General features: G+C 46.4%; 1 protein-coding gene across 1 annotated transcript in view; it reads right to left on the bottom strand.

The window, feature by feature from the left end:
- Positions 1 to 15,775, bottom strand: part of BSND (barttin CLCNK type accessory subunit beta) — a 156,899-nt gene that overhangs the window by 122,978 nt on the left and 18,146 nt on the right. Inside the window, exon 2 of the mRNA XM_086952688.1 lies at positions 9,943 to 10,034. Within this exon, the coding sequence (XP_086808814.1) occupies positions 9,943 to 10,034 (92 nt within the window). The remainder of the gene's footprint in view (positions 1 to 9,942; positions 10,035 to 15,775) is intronic.

Raw genomic sequence — 15,775 nt, 5'->3', positions numbered from 1 at the left:
TTTACCAGAATAGTGCATGGTGAATAATTTCACTTAAGACAGCCTTCCTCACCAAAACACCTATAAATGCTTTAGCACCTTATATATATAGGTGCCACATTCAATGGTTCAATTAATCAATCAAAGTAGAAAACATACCAACCTAAACCACAAGTATCACCAAACATCCACACTCCTACAATACATAAACAAAGTCGCTCACCTGCACACCACACTAAACCCCCCACTGTGAGTGGTCCGCTAATGTGAGCTGGCAATACCACCCTCCATATTAACACTGAGTTGTTGTAAATTCGAAAATCACAAGTTGATCCCCTGCGGCCCTAAATGGAGTGGAGGATGTTGGATGGAAATCGGTGTTGTGGCACGGGTTTCTGCAGGTGAACCTGTAACTCCTTCTGTTTCACAGGGGCTACACAGTCCTCCACCTATGACCTGACGGGTTTGCCACCTGGTCATGCTGCACCATTCAAGAACACAGGGCCAACACAGGGCCAACACAGGGCCACTCATAATGAGAGGCTCAATGTCAGACACGCTTGAAAGCCGGCACCCCCCAAAGACTGCTTATAAACACAAAAACACGCACACCCTACTGGAACTAATGCAAACAGCCAAGAGAAAACCATCGGTATCAACAACAGAGACAAATCTAAACACTATCCAGTTGTTTTACCCTTGTATTCGTATATCAGAAAGAGGCACTGCATGGCTTCTGCATCAAGCAAATGCAAAGAAGTCAGGCTACAAAAATACATATTTCCCTCAACGGCATCCTTCAAAATCGAAGTTAAATTGTTATTTATAAACAAATTTCTGCCCTAGGTCTCACAACTTGACTCATAATCTACTCCTATGATTTTACTAGACTTTCAGATTTTGCCCATTATCCCCTTAACTTGTCCTTGTGATATTGCCTGTCTCAATTTGTGAATTTATGATTATGCGGTTGACTGCTGTCTTATCTGTTCTCTTTTGTCCCGATCTTCTGGAAAACACTCTGATCCCCCCACAGGTTATGTTCGTGCTATATAAAACTTTATAAATAAATGAAATAAAATAAATATTGAAATAGCACAAGGCCCACATATTGCACATGATGCGCGTAAACCTAAAACTTCTCTATGCACAAAGAGGCATGATTATATAAAATAAATAAATTAATACTCCATAAGAAGCACAATAATTCATTTGAGAATCAAGACCAAACATCACTCCGAATCTAACACAAAAAAGAAACAATGCACAGCACACGTCTACAAAATCGTAATCCTCTAACACTGGGACCCACAGCAGATCCAAATATCTAAACAAGTGCAAAAGCATCACCGACCTTTGAAAGTTAGTCAATATCATGGCAGTAGTGTCGAATAGAACTTAGCAGTGAACAAGGCCCGTCTGTTTCATATCATTCACCTCCAATCCAAAGAGAAGGTGATTCATTTGGGTTTAAAGTCTCACACACAAATGGTGTGCAAGTTTTCCCCACCACAAGCAATTCAGGATAGCACCAGAGGAATATGCATCCTCGCTGACGTCATGGGAGAAGTAGAGCTATTCTGCTAGATTTACACGGTTGACACTCAATTACGTAGCTAACAGCAGCGAAAATCTCCAAAATATTGTAATGCTGCTCAGCTCCCAGACACAGAACAAGTAGTGCTATTGTTCCTACATGTAGTGATAAAAACAGAAGGGCAATTCATACAAAGTGGAGGTCTACAGTTTCATGGGGATAAAGACGGTGATCTGCATAGATTATTGCATTTAAGGCATTCAACATAATCCCCCAAATGTAGACAAACTCTACAGGTCCCTGGTGTAGGCCCTCCAGTTCTTGCACTACGACCGCAGATACCCAGAACGCAGACAATCCGCAGGTGTAGTATTAAGGTAACTGTACACTTGCACATTTTTCCTCTTTTTCATTATATACAAAATATTTTCTTGGCAAACATTCACTTGATTTTCCCTGAGCCTTGAAAAACGGGGATGTTTGAGACAGCTTTTCACATTTATTGCTCCGCGTCCACCTCTTTGAAGTAGGTGTACGTTTAGAAATGCACAGAGACTGGGCCAAAGAACTGACACTATTTGTAACTAGGGTTTTGGAACCTTGTTTTACTTAGAGATGGTTGTTTGTGGAGATGTAGGCCGTACAAAGTTGACCTAACAACACCCATTACCCTTCCAATATTTGGGAAAACTGCCACTGTGAGACTAGACTTAAGTCATAGGCAGGATTACCAAAGGTACCCTCAACTCTCTACCAGTCAACCCAGGAATGAGGTCTCAGCAAACGCAGGTGCTGGTGCATCAGCACTCGTGCACCCATAAGATAACCACCCCTAGACAACGAGTAGGAATTTATCTCAATGGAGAGGGGTTGGTTCCATTAGCATGATGCCTGTTTGAGGCACCATCACTCTGGAAGAATGTGCGGACACTGAGCCATTATATCAACACTACTGTGCCTCTGCCCAACTGTGGAGGCCTTAGTCGTGGGGCCTCAGTCTCATTGCAGAGGCTGGCCCTGGTTTACTAAAAGTATGGAAGCGCAGCGCGGATGGAAATCCGCAGCACTGTCTTGAGTAAATAGTGAACAAGCATTTGCAATGCAGCAGGTCTCGCTTTTTTAGAGTTAGAGCTATTGGCCTTGTAAATGGCAAGATTCATCAAGCCGAAAACGTCTCGCAAAGGGCCAGATTCTGAGAATCTGGCCCTTTGCGAGCGCTATTTTTGCATTTGGGATTCATCATCCCAAATGCAAAAATCGCATTTTTAGAAATCGCATATTTGCGAATAATTGCATTTAAGGAATCTCAATTAGAGATTCCTTAAATGGACATGTGTGTGCGCAACATCAGTCTACATTTTCATTTCAGGGGTGCTACAGGGTGTCCTTTGGACACCCCTGGCACCCTTGAAATCGCATCCTTATTTGCGCTTAGCAAATTGTTAATCTCAAATAAGTAATGTCTTTTACTTATGTGTTTTGGTTTCCTTTCTTCATGTGATGTGTGTAATCCGTTGACCTGGCTATGACCCGACAGAAGTGGAGCTGAATTTGTGCATGCGTTTTCATGTAGTTAAATAAAAGGTAATGCATAATAGGCAGTAGTGATGCCTTTGTAATTGATCAGCAGTTGGAGTCTTTAAAAGATGCTCACGATCTTGCAAGTGTTTAGTTTTATTTTAGCTCCAGCCCATCTGTTTTCAGTGACTTCAGGGCAGGACACAGACAAAGAATGCAAACATTTAGGATCGAGGACTGAATAAAACAAAAAAAACAGCAGATGCGTGGTTAGAGTCATGCACCTCGCTGACATGGTACTAACGCGCATATGGGGCGCCAGGGCCATGAATTCCTTGCGCAGCACTGGTGAATTAACATTTTTGCACTGGTGAGAGGTCACATTTGCATAAGCACTTGCAGAGACCTTCTAGTTCAAAAAGTCATTTTGACTGAGCGAGCAACGCAAGAACAACATGTATGTGTTCTGGTCTTCTTTCTTACTCTAACGTGTGTAATCGGTTTACCTGGGGATGACCCGGCAGAAGTGGAGCTCAATTTGTGCGTGCCTTTTTATGTAATTAGATACAATTATAAAAGGTAATACATAATGGGCAGGAGTGGTACCTTTTTAATTGACATGCAGACGTAGGGTTTATAAGATACTCACGATCTTGGAAAAATATGTACATGTGCATGTTTAGTTTCATTTTCGATCCTGCCCATCTCAGGCACACCGCAGACAAACAATGCAAACATTTAAGACTGAGGACTGAATTTTTTAGGTCTCGCCTAGTCAGTGGAGGTGCTGTCTCTTTAGGACCTTTTATTTTTTATCAATCAATCAGGAAATTTGTAGAGCGCACTCCTCACCTGTGAGGGTCCCAAGGCGCTAGGGGGTGAGGGGGTGCTGCTACTGCTCGAAGAGCCAGGTCATGAGTAGCCTCATGAAGGTTAGTAGGTCTTGGGTCTGCCGTAGGAGGATGGAGAGGGTGTTCCAGGTCATGGCGGCAAGGAAGGTTACTCTTTGGATGCGGAGGACGGTCGCAAGGGCGCGGTCGGTGATGCAGAGTTGGCGTTTTGGGGTATAAAAGGTGAGTCGTCTGTTGAGGTATGCTGGTCCATTGTTGTGGAGTGCCTTGTGTGCGTGGGTGAGGAACTTGAAGGTGATCTTATTGTTGACGGGCAGCCAGTGCAGGTCTCTCTGGTGGGGTGTGATGTGGCTGTGTCGAGGGATGTCGAGGATCAGGCGGGCAGAGGCGTTCTGTGTGCGTTGCAGTTGTTTCAGCAGTTTGGTCGGGGCTCCAGCGTAGAGGGCGTTTCGGTAGTCCAGCCTGCTGCTGACGAGGGCCTGGGTGACCGTTCTTCTTGTGACGGTGGGATCCACTTGTAGATCTTGCAGAGCATGCAGAGGGTGTTGAAGTAGGAGGATAAGCGGCATTGACTTACTTGGTCATGGACAGTGTTGAGTCGAGGATGAACTTCAGGTTGCGTGCGTGGTCGGTGGGTGTCAGTGCTGCTCCCAGGGCGGTCGGCCACCAGGAGTCGTCCCAGGCTGAGGGGGTGGAGCAGAGGATGAGGACCTCCTTCTTGTCTGAGTTAAGCTTCAGACGGCTGTTCTTCATCCATTTGGCGACGACTTTCAATCCTTTGTGGAGGTTGGTTTTGGCGGCGAGGGGGTCCTTGGTGAGGGAGAGGATCAGCTGAGTGTCATCGGCGTAGGCGATGATGTTGAGGTCGTGCAGCCTGGCGACGTGAGCGAGCGGGGCCATGTAGATGTTGAACAATGTCGGGCTGAGGGATGATCCTTGGGGTACACGGCAGATAGTCTTGGAGGCTTCGGAACGGAAAGGGGGGAGGCTGACGCTTTGGAATCTGCCAGAGAGGAAGGAGGTGGTCCATTCCAGAGCCTTGTCTCGGATCCCTGCGTTGTGGAGGCCTGTGCGTAGGGTGTGGTGGCAGACCGTGTCAAAGGTGGCTGATAGGTCCAGGAGGATGAGGGTCATGGTTTCGCAGTTCTCCAGCAGGGCCCTGATGTCATCGCTGGTGGCGATGAGGGCAGTTTTGGTGCTGTGGTTGCTGCGGAACCCGGACTGGGACGGGTCCAGGCTGTTGTTCTCCTTGAGGAAGTGGGTCAGCTGTTTGTTGACGGTTTTCTCGATGACCTTCGCAGGGAATGGGAGCAGTTATGTTATGTTATGTTATTCATACTTATAGAGTGCGCAGTTACCCTTGGGCGCCCTGGCTCTCAGTTACCTGGGGAAACTGAGGTCTAATAGTGGGAAAAGAGCCATATTTTGAGGCACTTACGGAAAGATAGGAGATCTGGGGCATTTCTAAGTTGAAACTGAAGATCATTCCATGCTCTGGAAGCACAGTGAACAAAGCTGCTACCTCCCCAATTTTTTTTTTAAAGGGGCAATTTGCACTTGTTTGGACCCAGTAAACCATAATATTCTGCCTGGAACATACCATGAAAGTTTACATTTGAGAAACTCTGGTCCTGTTCCATTAACGGCCTTAAAGACACAATGCCTTAAAGCGTGTTCTTAGCTTTACTGGGGGCCAGTGCAATTTCTTGAGTTCTCCCTTGACAGAGACGAACTTAGGTGTTCCGGTCAGCATTCTAGCAGCCGCGTTCTGGACCAGTTGCAACCTGTTCAGTGAGATGGGCTGGAAGTTCTTAAGGTCCCTCGCATCTGCTTTGGGTTTCTTGAGTAAGGCGTTGATCTCGGTGTGCTTCCAGCTCTCCGGGAAGGTCACGGTCTGAAGGAGATGTTGACGGCCTTGCAGAGATGGAGTGCGACGTTGGAGCTGGCTTTGTTGAAGATGTAGTGTGGGCACGGGTCTGACAGGGAGCCGGATGGTGTTCATGATTTTGATGGTGTCGTCATCGTTGATGTTAGTCCAGGTGAGCAGGGGGTCGCTGTGGGTGGTGGCCGTGGGGTCTGAGGTACCATTGGCTGTTGGGGTGGTCAGGTTGTCAAAGCTGTTATGGATGTCTGCGATCTTGCTATGGAAGAAGGTGGCAAGGGAGTTGCACAGGTCTTGCGATGGTGGGATGTCATTGGTGTTGGAGCTGGGGTTGGAGAGTTACTTCACGATGTTGAAGAGCTCTTTGCTGTTGTGTGCGTTGTTGTCAAGGTGGTCCTTGAAGGAGGTCCTTTTGGCGGATCTGATGAGGTGATGGTGATGGTGTTGACGCATGGCGTTCTTGTGGGCTGCGAGGTTCTCCGGTGTCTGTTCGCTGTGCCATTTCTTCTCTAGTTTTCATCAGGTTTGCTTGGAGGTCTGAAGGTCCGCGGAGAACCAGCTGGCATTCTTGTTGGTGCGTCTGTTGGAGGGTTTCTTGATCGGGGTGAGAGTGTTGGCGCAGTGGTCGACTCAACGCCTGAGGTTGCTGGAAGCGGCGTCGGTGAGGTCGAAGGATGGGCTCTGGGCGAGGGCGGTGTTTAGCGGGTCTTCGTGATTTTGCTCCAGCTGCGGTGGGGGATCTGTTGGGTGATGAGGTACGTGGTGGGTTTCCGGAAGGTGAAGTGGATGCAATGATGGTCAGTCCAGTGGAGTTCGGTGGTGTAGCTGAAGGAGACGTGGGAGTTTGCGGAGAAGATGGGGTCAAGCGTGTGGCCGGAGGAGTGGGTGGGCGTTGTGACGAGCTATCTGAGTCCAACATTGGTGAGGTTGTCGATCAGGGTGGAGGAATTGGTGTCGTTGTTGTTCTCGAGGTGAAAGTTCAGGTCTCCGAGGAGAATGTAGTCCGTGGAGGTGAGGGCGTGCGTGCTGACGAAGTCGGCGATGGAGTCGCCGAACTGGGGCCAGGGTCCGGGGGGTTTGTAGATCAGAGTTCCTCTGAGGGTGATGTTTCAATCAGTGTGGATCTGGAAGTGCTGAGGGTGTCGGAGTTGGTCAAGTCCTTGCGGGTGGACTTGTGGATGATGGCGATTCCACCTCCTACTCCGTTGGTGCAGTCTCTGTGGGTGATCTTGTAGCCGCCTGGGATGGCTATGGCGATGTCGGGTGTCACAGAGGCGTTCATCCAGGTCTCTGTCAGGAAGGCGACGTCTGGGGAGGATGTGTCGAGCAGGTCCCAGAGTTCGACGACGTGTTTGCATGCAGAGCGAGTGTTCAGTAGTATGCATCCTGGGTGGTTGCGTCCTGTCCTGGCGTGGAGGTTGGCAGCCTGGAGACTGGTGAAGCTGCAACTCCGGCAGGAGAAGGGTCCTTTGGTGCGCTTTGGGGCGTCCATGAAACTGGCGTTCGATCGTCTGGTGTTGAGTGCGTGGAGGGTGTTGGCATCGTAGCGGCATCGGGTGTTGTGGCGTTTGCGGGGCAGGGGGACAGGCGCTGGGCGCGGTCCAGGCGCTGACGAGCCTGCCTTAGGCGCAACAGCGGCGCGCCTGCTGCGCGCGGCCGCACTGCAGCCACCATATGAGGGGAGGTGGGAGGGAAGAGCAGCTGGGAGGCAGGAGCGGGGCGGCGATTGTGCGTGCAGGGGAGCGGGCCGCAAGGGAATGCAGCGGCGGGAAAACGAGAGGGAAGAGTGGGCGGGGGATACAGAAGGCAAAAAGGGTACGGACAATATAACAGTGCAAAAAGGAAAATAAAGGTGAAATACAGTTATTTCAATACAGGAGCAGAAGGAAAAAAGGGTACAGACAATATAACAGTGCAAAAAAGGAAAATAGAAGCGAAATACAGCTATTACAATACAGGAGCAGAAGCACAATTACAGCGGGGCTGACAGTGAGAAGGGGCAGAACGAGCGCAGAGAACTAACGGCCTACCACTGGCCACCTGGGATGAGGCGCAGGTGGTAGCCTGTGGGTGGAGGCGGGCCTCGAACCTTCAGACAAGCGGCAGCAGCGGGCTTAGGGCAGCGATACACAGGTGGTGCTGTGCGGCGTTGGAAGCGTCCTACCTGAGAACAGGGTCAAGGGTCCCAGAACAGGGTCAAGGGTCGCTTGATCATTTGGGTTTGAGACCGCTGATTGTTTGCCATTGATTCGCTTGATTGCCACTCTCATTTGATTGCTTCTTATTGGTCAGCTGCCATAGGCTTCTTTCCTCTTTGTGTGTTTGTTTCTCGCCTAGAGCATGGACGCATTCCTTGTATCCTTCCACTTCTTATTTTTTTCACAAGCTATTTTTTCTTTGAATTTAAACACTCTACTTGAGTGCGTCTTTTTCAACTGGCTCACTCGTGTACTTCTCCTCTATTCATGTTCCTCCATTGTGCACCCCCACCTGCTGTCCCTCTATGTGCTGACTGTGTTAGCTTGCCCCCACCCTCCCTCCCGCTCTCCATTTGTTGTCTGTGTTGGCTTGCCTCTACCATCACTCCCTCTGTTCATTGTCTGTGTTGGCTTGCACCCACCTTACCTCCCTCCGTTGTCTGCGTTGACTTGCACTACCATCCCTCCCAGCTTTCAGTCATCGTTTGCTTACCCCGACTCTGTCCCCCCATTTGTTGTCCATCTTGGCATGCTTTCACCCTTCCTCCCTCCATTCGTCTTCTGTGTTGGTTTGTCCTGCCCTCACTCACCGACCCTCCTTCCATTGACAGAGCTGTGCTGATCCATCCCTCCCTCTGCTGCCCGTGTTGGCCCCCATCTCCCATAATAAAGAAAAGCACCATGACGAGAGCACCGCTGGCCGTGTCATGGCACTTTTTCTTTTACCCTCACCCTCCTTCCTCCGTGCTCCTTCCTCCTTGCTGCCTCTCAACAAAAATTAAATAAAAACACTATGACGTGGCCAGCACATAATGCTTTGTTAACTTTCAACCATGCTGCATAGCAGTCCCATTGCTGTACAAGATGGCTAAAGTGAGACACAGTAGCCGAAGTGGAGGTGATCTGATGGGAAAGTTGTGGCCATACTTTTTTAATTTTAGAAAAACAGTGACCCCACTTTTCGTGCAAATAATACCATCACTGGACAGTTAGTTTAGAAGGTTGATATGCTTTAGCCGAATTGTAACACAGGGACACTCCTGTGCTGTGAAACAAAAGGAGTGGCAGACAGCTAAAGCCTTCTTGCTAGGGTGCCTGCTTCCCTGTAAGAATTGTATAGTGTGCAACTGGTCAATCTCCAAATGCAAAGGTTGCTTGGAAGCCAGTATTCGCTTAAATTGGTATTACTAAAATCTAAATTAGGAAGCACTTTATTTTATCTTAAACCTTTTTGCATATTTGATAGCAGCTTATTTTATACTGTGTCAATGCAAGTTTAAAATCACGACTTACATCTTCACATATCTTTCTGTCTCAGGCTAGGACCTTAGAGGACTAAACATACATACACAAGGCACTATTCTCCACTGCACCAATCACGATTCAGTTCTGTGGTTCTCTGGTGCAGTGCATTAACTAAGACATGTTTCATAATGTACCATAGAGCATTGCATAGTGAATAACATAACATGCTTTTAATTTTCATTTAAACTGTGTTCTTTTATATGTAATTACCTGAAGGTGAAAGACCGAAAAAAGTTACCGAATATTTTGTTCGTTTAACCACGCCTTTAACCAAACCCTCGCGCACACACAACCCCCACCCCTCGTCTGTGCAGCATCAGAGTTCCCATACTTTGTTTAATGCACTTCCACCACTGGTAAGATCTGTTGGTTTTACCAGTGCTTGCTGTGACAAGACCAATCTCACTTAATTTAAGCTCTGGTTCGGTTCTGCGTGCAACAGAGAAAGCAGTAAATCCTGTCATGAACTCTTAAGGTCAGAATGCAGCAGCCATAGAAAGGGCTTTTAAATTTCACGTGATTCTTGAACAGAGGCCTTCAGTACTATCTCAACACAAAGGCCTTGTCCGCCAAATCTTAGATAACCTTGTGTGCAGTTAACATAGTGTCCTTATTAAAACATATTAAACACTGTTGAGTAAAAACATGAAGGGTTATTTATCTAGTACATACCACTTCTTTTCAGAAACTCCATTGTCCGAGGACGCGAGCGACTTCTCTGGAAACAAAGACTGGGCCTCAGCCGCAACAGTGATAAAGGTGATCTAAAAAAAAAACAAGAGAACAAAGTTCTAAACCTATCAAAGGACAGCTCTGAAAACGTGTTTTTGATCGCTTTTGTAATGTTTGGTTACAATATGCCCACACCCAATTGTACAATCCTTCACATACGCATGCTCTCTCTCTCTCTCTCTATCTCTCTCTCTCTCTCTCTCTCTCTCTCCCTCTCTCTCTCTCACTGGTTTAACCTAGAACATCACGAATCCCACATGCCTAGTGGTAAATGCTTTCTACAGAACCCAAAACCAACTTATGGGGTTTTCACAGGGCACAAGCCCAAAAAAAACAGAAGTGGGGGGACTGACCAAGCCAGGAAGTATATCATGACAAGTGCTATCAAAGCACATGTCACGACGCGTGACATTCCACGTGGAATCACAGGAAGTGATGCTCTGAGGGCATATTATGTAACATGCAGAGCACTGATTTTTTGTAGATAGGTAAGTGGATTACGGCTATGAACACAGAGATCCTTTTGTTCCTTGCAGTTAATAAATAGTAATCCTTCTAGTAGACCGCAGTGAGCTATGCATGGTATTTGACTCCTACACCTTGTAACCCTGACTGTCTCATGTACATTAATTTACACACATGATTTATTTGGAATTGGTAATGTGTATGTTATGTAAAGTGCTCTAACACTCTGCAGTGGGATGAGTAGTCCAGCTGGAGGTGGGGAAAAAAGTCCTCTCCCTGCCTGCAATGTTGCTGCTGGGAATCAAAAGCAGACAACGTACGTGTCCCTGTGTTTCAAAATTACACTGGGACAAGTTCAACATATTTCTGTGGGGCCCAACTTCTTAGCAGGGGGGACGGCGTCCACCCTGTGAAAAGAGTGGGTGGACGCCGTGTACCTGCCTGTACCTCCTACTCCTCCTGGCTTTTGACATAGCACCCTAAATATCAAGATTAACAACCAAAGCCCATGTTAGCTGGGACGTACTTATGTTTTAGGAGATATTACAACTAGAGCCAGGGGGATGGGGTTGGTCTTGGGTTAGAGTGATTTGATTTTGATTTGATTTGATTGGAGGATTTATAGACCGCGCGAATGCCAAGGGCGTCTTGGCGCTTAAAGATTGTGCTGCCGAAAAGGTAGAGCTGTCTGCACCCATACTGGACTAAGCTGAAAAAAGCCAGGTCTTCAGATTCTTTCGAAAAGAGCACAATGAGGGGCTGTTTTTCAGTTCAACGGGTAACTTGTTCCATATTTTTGCTGTGTTCCCTATGAAACTTCTCCCCCAGAATCTTAGTTGTTTATATCTGGGAGTTATGAGAAGCTTAGTGCTGCTAGATCTTAGCGTCCTAGAAGGTTCGTAGTGTTGTACGTTTTTTTTAGGAAGTGAGAGCCTGATCCATGCAGTGTTTTGTAAGCCAGACATGCTGACTTGAACTCCAACTGAGGGTGGGAAGGGGATGTAATGGGCTGCTCTTTGCAGTACATTTATTCTCCTTATTGTGGAAACAGAATGTATGCTTATATTTCATGTAGGTATTGATGCGGTAGAACAATATAAGTGAAGGTTATTGTAATGTGGAGATGGTTATAGCATGAAACTGCTTCTTATATAACAAATGTATAGCACAATGGAGCCTTATAAATGAAAAACCCAATAAAGTTTGTGTTAAAAAAAACAACCAAAGCCCAAAGCTTTTGCCTTCCAAAGCAGTTTCAATGGTTTCATTTTTTTTTGGTTTGTATTGTAAGTATCTGACGCAAAAGTAAAAAAAAAAAAAACATGCCCCCACCTAAATGTGGTGGCCATACCCTTGAAATATAATTTTTTTTAAAAAATGTCCTCATATAATTTTACTGGAAGACCATGAGTTTTTCCTATCAGTGTTGGCTGGTGGATTACCGAAGTGGTGGGGCCCCTGAAGTCCAAAAGCACTGTGCAGCACTCGGCCCCGGGCCAGGCTTTTAGATCGCGCACACACATACACTTAAACAAGCGCTCAGGAATACAGCCAGACATACATCCACATTTGAAGTCATGCACACAAAGACAGTCACACAGATAGTGGTGTACCAAAACTTGAGGCCCCCTCTCTTTCCCTGCAAAGTACAAAGGAGGCTCCTCCTTCCGGGCCCTCTGCCTGCCACTTTTGCCGAAGGGGCCACCTGGAGCTAAGACCCCTCCCCCCACACCGCAGGGGCTTGGGGGTCTTATGTTACGCCACTGAACACAGACATACACATGCACTTCCCAGCATACAGACAAACACACACTTAGGATTTTAGACACATCACACAAATTTACCGTGGGCAGGCCCACGATTTCTGACTCCTCTGTCCATCTGCAGCATACCAGCGGCCCACCCGCGAGCTTCCACCCAATAAGAAGCTATGATAGGGTTGAAGGTACCAAGGAAGACCTTTGTTCTCTATTCCAGTTTCTGATAAGGCAAGAGGGTGTGTGATTGACAAGCCCTGAAGCTCCATTACCTGACATGCTACGGTTCATGAGGCTAATGCAGCATGTCAGATATGTATTGTGTATGTGTGAGGCCGGGCTGCAACACATGCACATCACAGCTAGTGGAGCCCACTTCTTCTTTTCAAAAAGTAATATAGCAGCTTTTACGTGCACATACACAATCCGTGAGATTGTTTGTTTTCAATGAAAAACTGTAGCATGCAGAGCAGTAGATGGCAGAGGGAGAGTGGGTTGACACCCTGACACCCGCTACGGACAGCTGCTACAGCTTCCTACCTGGCAGATGTCCTTGAACTTTACCATATGCATATCAAGATGAACAACCAACGCCAAAAGCTCTGGCCTTTGTAAGCTGTTGCAACTGTTTAATTTTTTTATTGTTTTTTATTGTAAGCATCTGACACAAAAGTTAAAGAAATCATGCCACCACCTATATTTGGTGGCCATATCCTTGCAATATAAATTAAAAAAAAACGTACTCATATAATTTTAATAGAAGACCATGAGTTCTTCTACCAGGCGGATGTCCTTCTAACAATATAGAAACACTTTTTAGTTTTAATTTACATCAGAGGAAAATGTGATTTTTACAGACGCGTAGAAAAGGTACTATTGGCTTTGAATTACGGTAACCTTAAATCACATTTTAAAGACGCATGCATGACAAAAAAAATGAAAAATGGAAAGAAAAAAAGCAATGGCACAGTAAAATGTTGTTCCACAAGTCCTGGCAATGAAATGTACTTCATTTTCAGTGAATGTGCACATTTGATGAGGCAAAATGCTATAACTCACAGGGCAAGGGAGCCAGTGGCTAACATGGCCTGACCCACAGCACCATGTTGTATGTTGTGGAGGGCGGTTGCCACATATGAATTACAGTGAACATTCCAGTTAATTAAGAGGGCGGACCCAGAGCTTCTCTAAGTATATATTTTTTATTTACGATTTTATTAATTACATGAGCCTGTTGAAATAACGGAGTTGTCTCCAGGACAGACCAGCATTTTGAAATTGTTATTCAGCACTATAAATAACAGGTTTTATTTCCTGTTACCTAAATTTATAGTACTCAGTTATTGCTGTTTCACATAGCACCAGCTTGCCACATATGGTATGTAGTGGTATTATGTAGCACAGACCTAGACGGGGAGCAACAATCAATGTACATTTATAGGGATTTGCACATTTTTAAAACAGGTTTACAATTACATTTTAGCACATTTACAGTTGCATTACATTTTGCAATATATGTTTACAATTTCAGGCAATTAGTAGTTAGGTTATTTGATTACAGTAAGCAAATATCCTTCAAGGGGTGGAGCGAGGATTAGAAACCAGGAGGCATATTACCAAGGGGGGGCGATAGACAATTATCGCTGATTTAGCGTTATTTTCGGCCGCTAAGCGCCGATAATTCTATCGTCCTATTAGCAAGCTGTCGCTAACTGATGTTAGCGACAGCTTTTAGGCGATAGCGAGCGGTTTGGGGCCCGCTTTTCATGTCAGCGATGTTTATCGCTAATGACATGCAAAGTGGGCGTACCCAACCAGTTAGCGACTGAAAGCAGTCGCTAACGTCGCTATCGCCTATTAGCAAGGCTAAGCGCGAATATCTCCAAATACTAACACCTGCCCAGACCAGTTCTAAGCCAAGTTATCAAATGGGAGGTGGATAACATGGCTAAGAACATTTTGTCGCTAATGCGTGAATATCGCTGTATTCTCAGCGATATTCACGCATTTCGCCGCTATCGCTGGATATTATAGCACAATGGAGAAAAACGTTGCTAATAGCATGTTTTCTCCGCTAACATATCCAGCGATAGGCAGCGATAAAAAAAATCGTCGCTAAGCCTATTTAGCGATAAATATCGCTACTTGGTGGTAATATGCCCCCAGGTCCCCAAAGACATCACTAAGGCACTAGATCACATGTCCTCCACACCAGTTCACACTGCTAAGGATTTCATGGTTCGGGATCACCTGTGAATCTTGTGGGCAACTGAGATAGTAATGTTAGTAGGTGCCTGGAAGGCCTGATTGCATGAATTTTGAATGCAAAAACAATTGATGAACGGAATGCAGAACAATGTCATACATTCACCCCAGTACAAAGATCTGGGCCTATATCCATCGTTTTTTTGCTCACCATGCCATTCCAGTTTGAACCCAGCCATATGCAAATCAGTCTTGACCCTGTGCCCAATGGGAACAGTCCAGCCCAAACTGCCAGGCCAGGTCCTTCCTGGACTGGAAACAAGCATCCTAGGACCGGTTTCAGTGTTTTACCCCTCTTCAGACAGGATAGCTTGACTCCAGTGGCATAGTGAGCACAGGACCCACGTCTGGGCATACCCATCAGACTCGGGCTGACAAATGCAAAAACAACAATTTATGGACGGAATTCAGAACAATGTCATACATTCAACCCAGTACAAAGATCTGGGCCTATATCCATCGTTCGTTAGCTCACCTTGCCATTACAGTTTGAACCCAGCCATATGCAAATCAGTCTTGACACTGTGCCCAATGGGAACAATCCCGTCCGAACAGCCAAGCCAGGTCCTCCCTGGACTGGAAACAAGCATCTAGGACTGGTTTTGGGGTTTCACCCCTCTTCAGCCAGGATAGCTTTACTCCAGTGGCATAGAGAGCTTGGGACCCACATCTGGGCATACTCGTCAAACTCAGGGTGACTAATGCAAAAACAACAATTGATGGATGGAATGCAGAACAATGTCATACATTCCCCCCAGTACAAAGATCTGGGCCTATATCTATCGTTTTTTTGCTCACTATGCCATTCCAGTTTGAACCCAGTTTTATGCAAATCAGTCTTGACCCTGTGTCCAATAGGAACAGTCCAGGCCGAACTGCCAGGTCAGGTCCTCCCTGGACTGGAAACAAGCATCTTAGGACCAGTTTCGGGGTTTCACCCCTCTTCAGCCAGGATAGCTAGACTCCAGTGGCATAGAGAGCACAGGACCCACGTCTGGGCATTCCCGTCCAACTCTGGGTTAAAAATGCAAAAACAATTGATGGACAGAATGCAGAATAATGTCATACATTCGCCCAAGTACAAAGATCCAGACATGGATTGGCAGTTCGGGCTGGACTGTTCCATTGAGGCACAGGATCAAGACTGTTTTGCATATAGCTGTGTCTGAACTGGGGTGGCAAAGTGAGCTAAAGAATGATGATGGATTCAACCCAGATCTGTGACTGGGGGTGAGTGCTTGAAAAGTTTCAGCACTCGGTCCATCATCTCCTTGTGTTTGCTTTGG

Source organism: Lissotriton vulgaris, chromosome 1_1, assembly GCF_964263255.1.
Source record: "Lissotriton vulgaris chromosome 1_1, aLisVul1.2, whole genome shotgun sequence".
Lineage (NCBI taxonomy): Eukaryota > Metazoa > Chordata > Amphibia > Caudata > Salamandridae > Lissotriton > Lissotriton vulgaris.
This window is presented reverse-complemented; position numbering and strand designations above follow the sequence as displayed.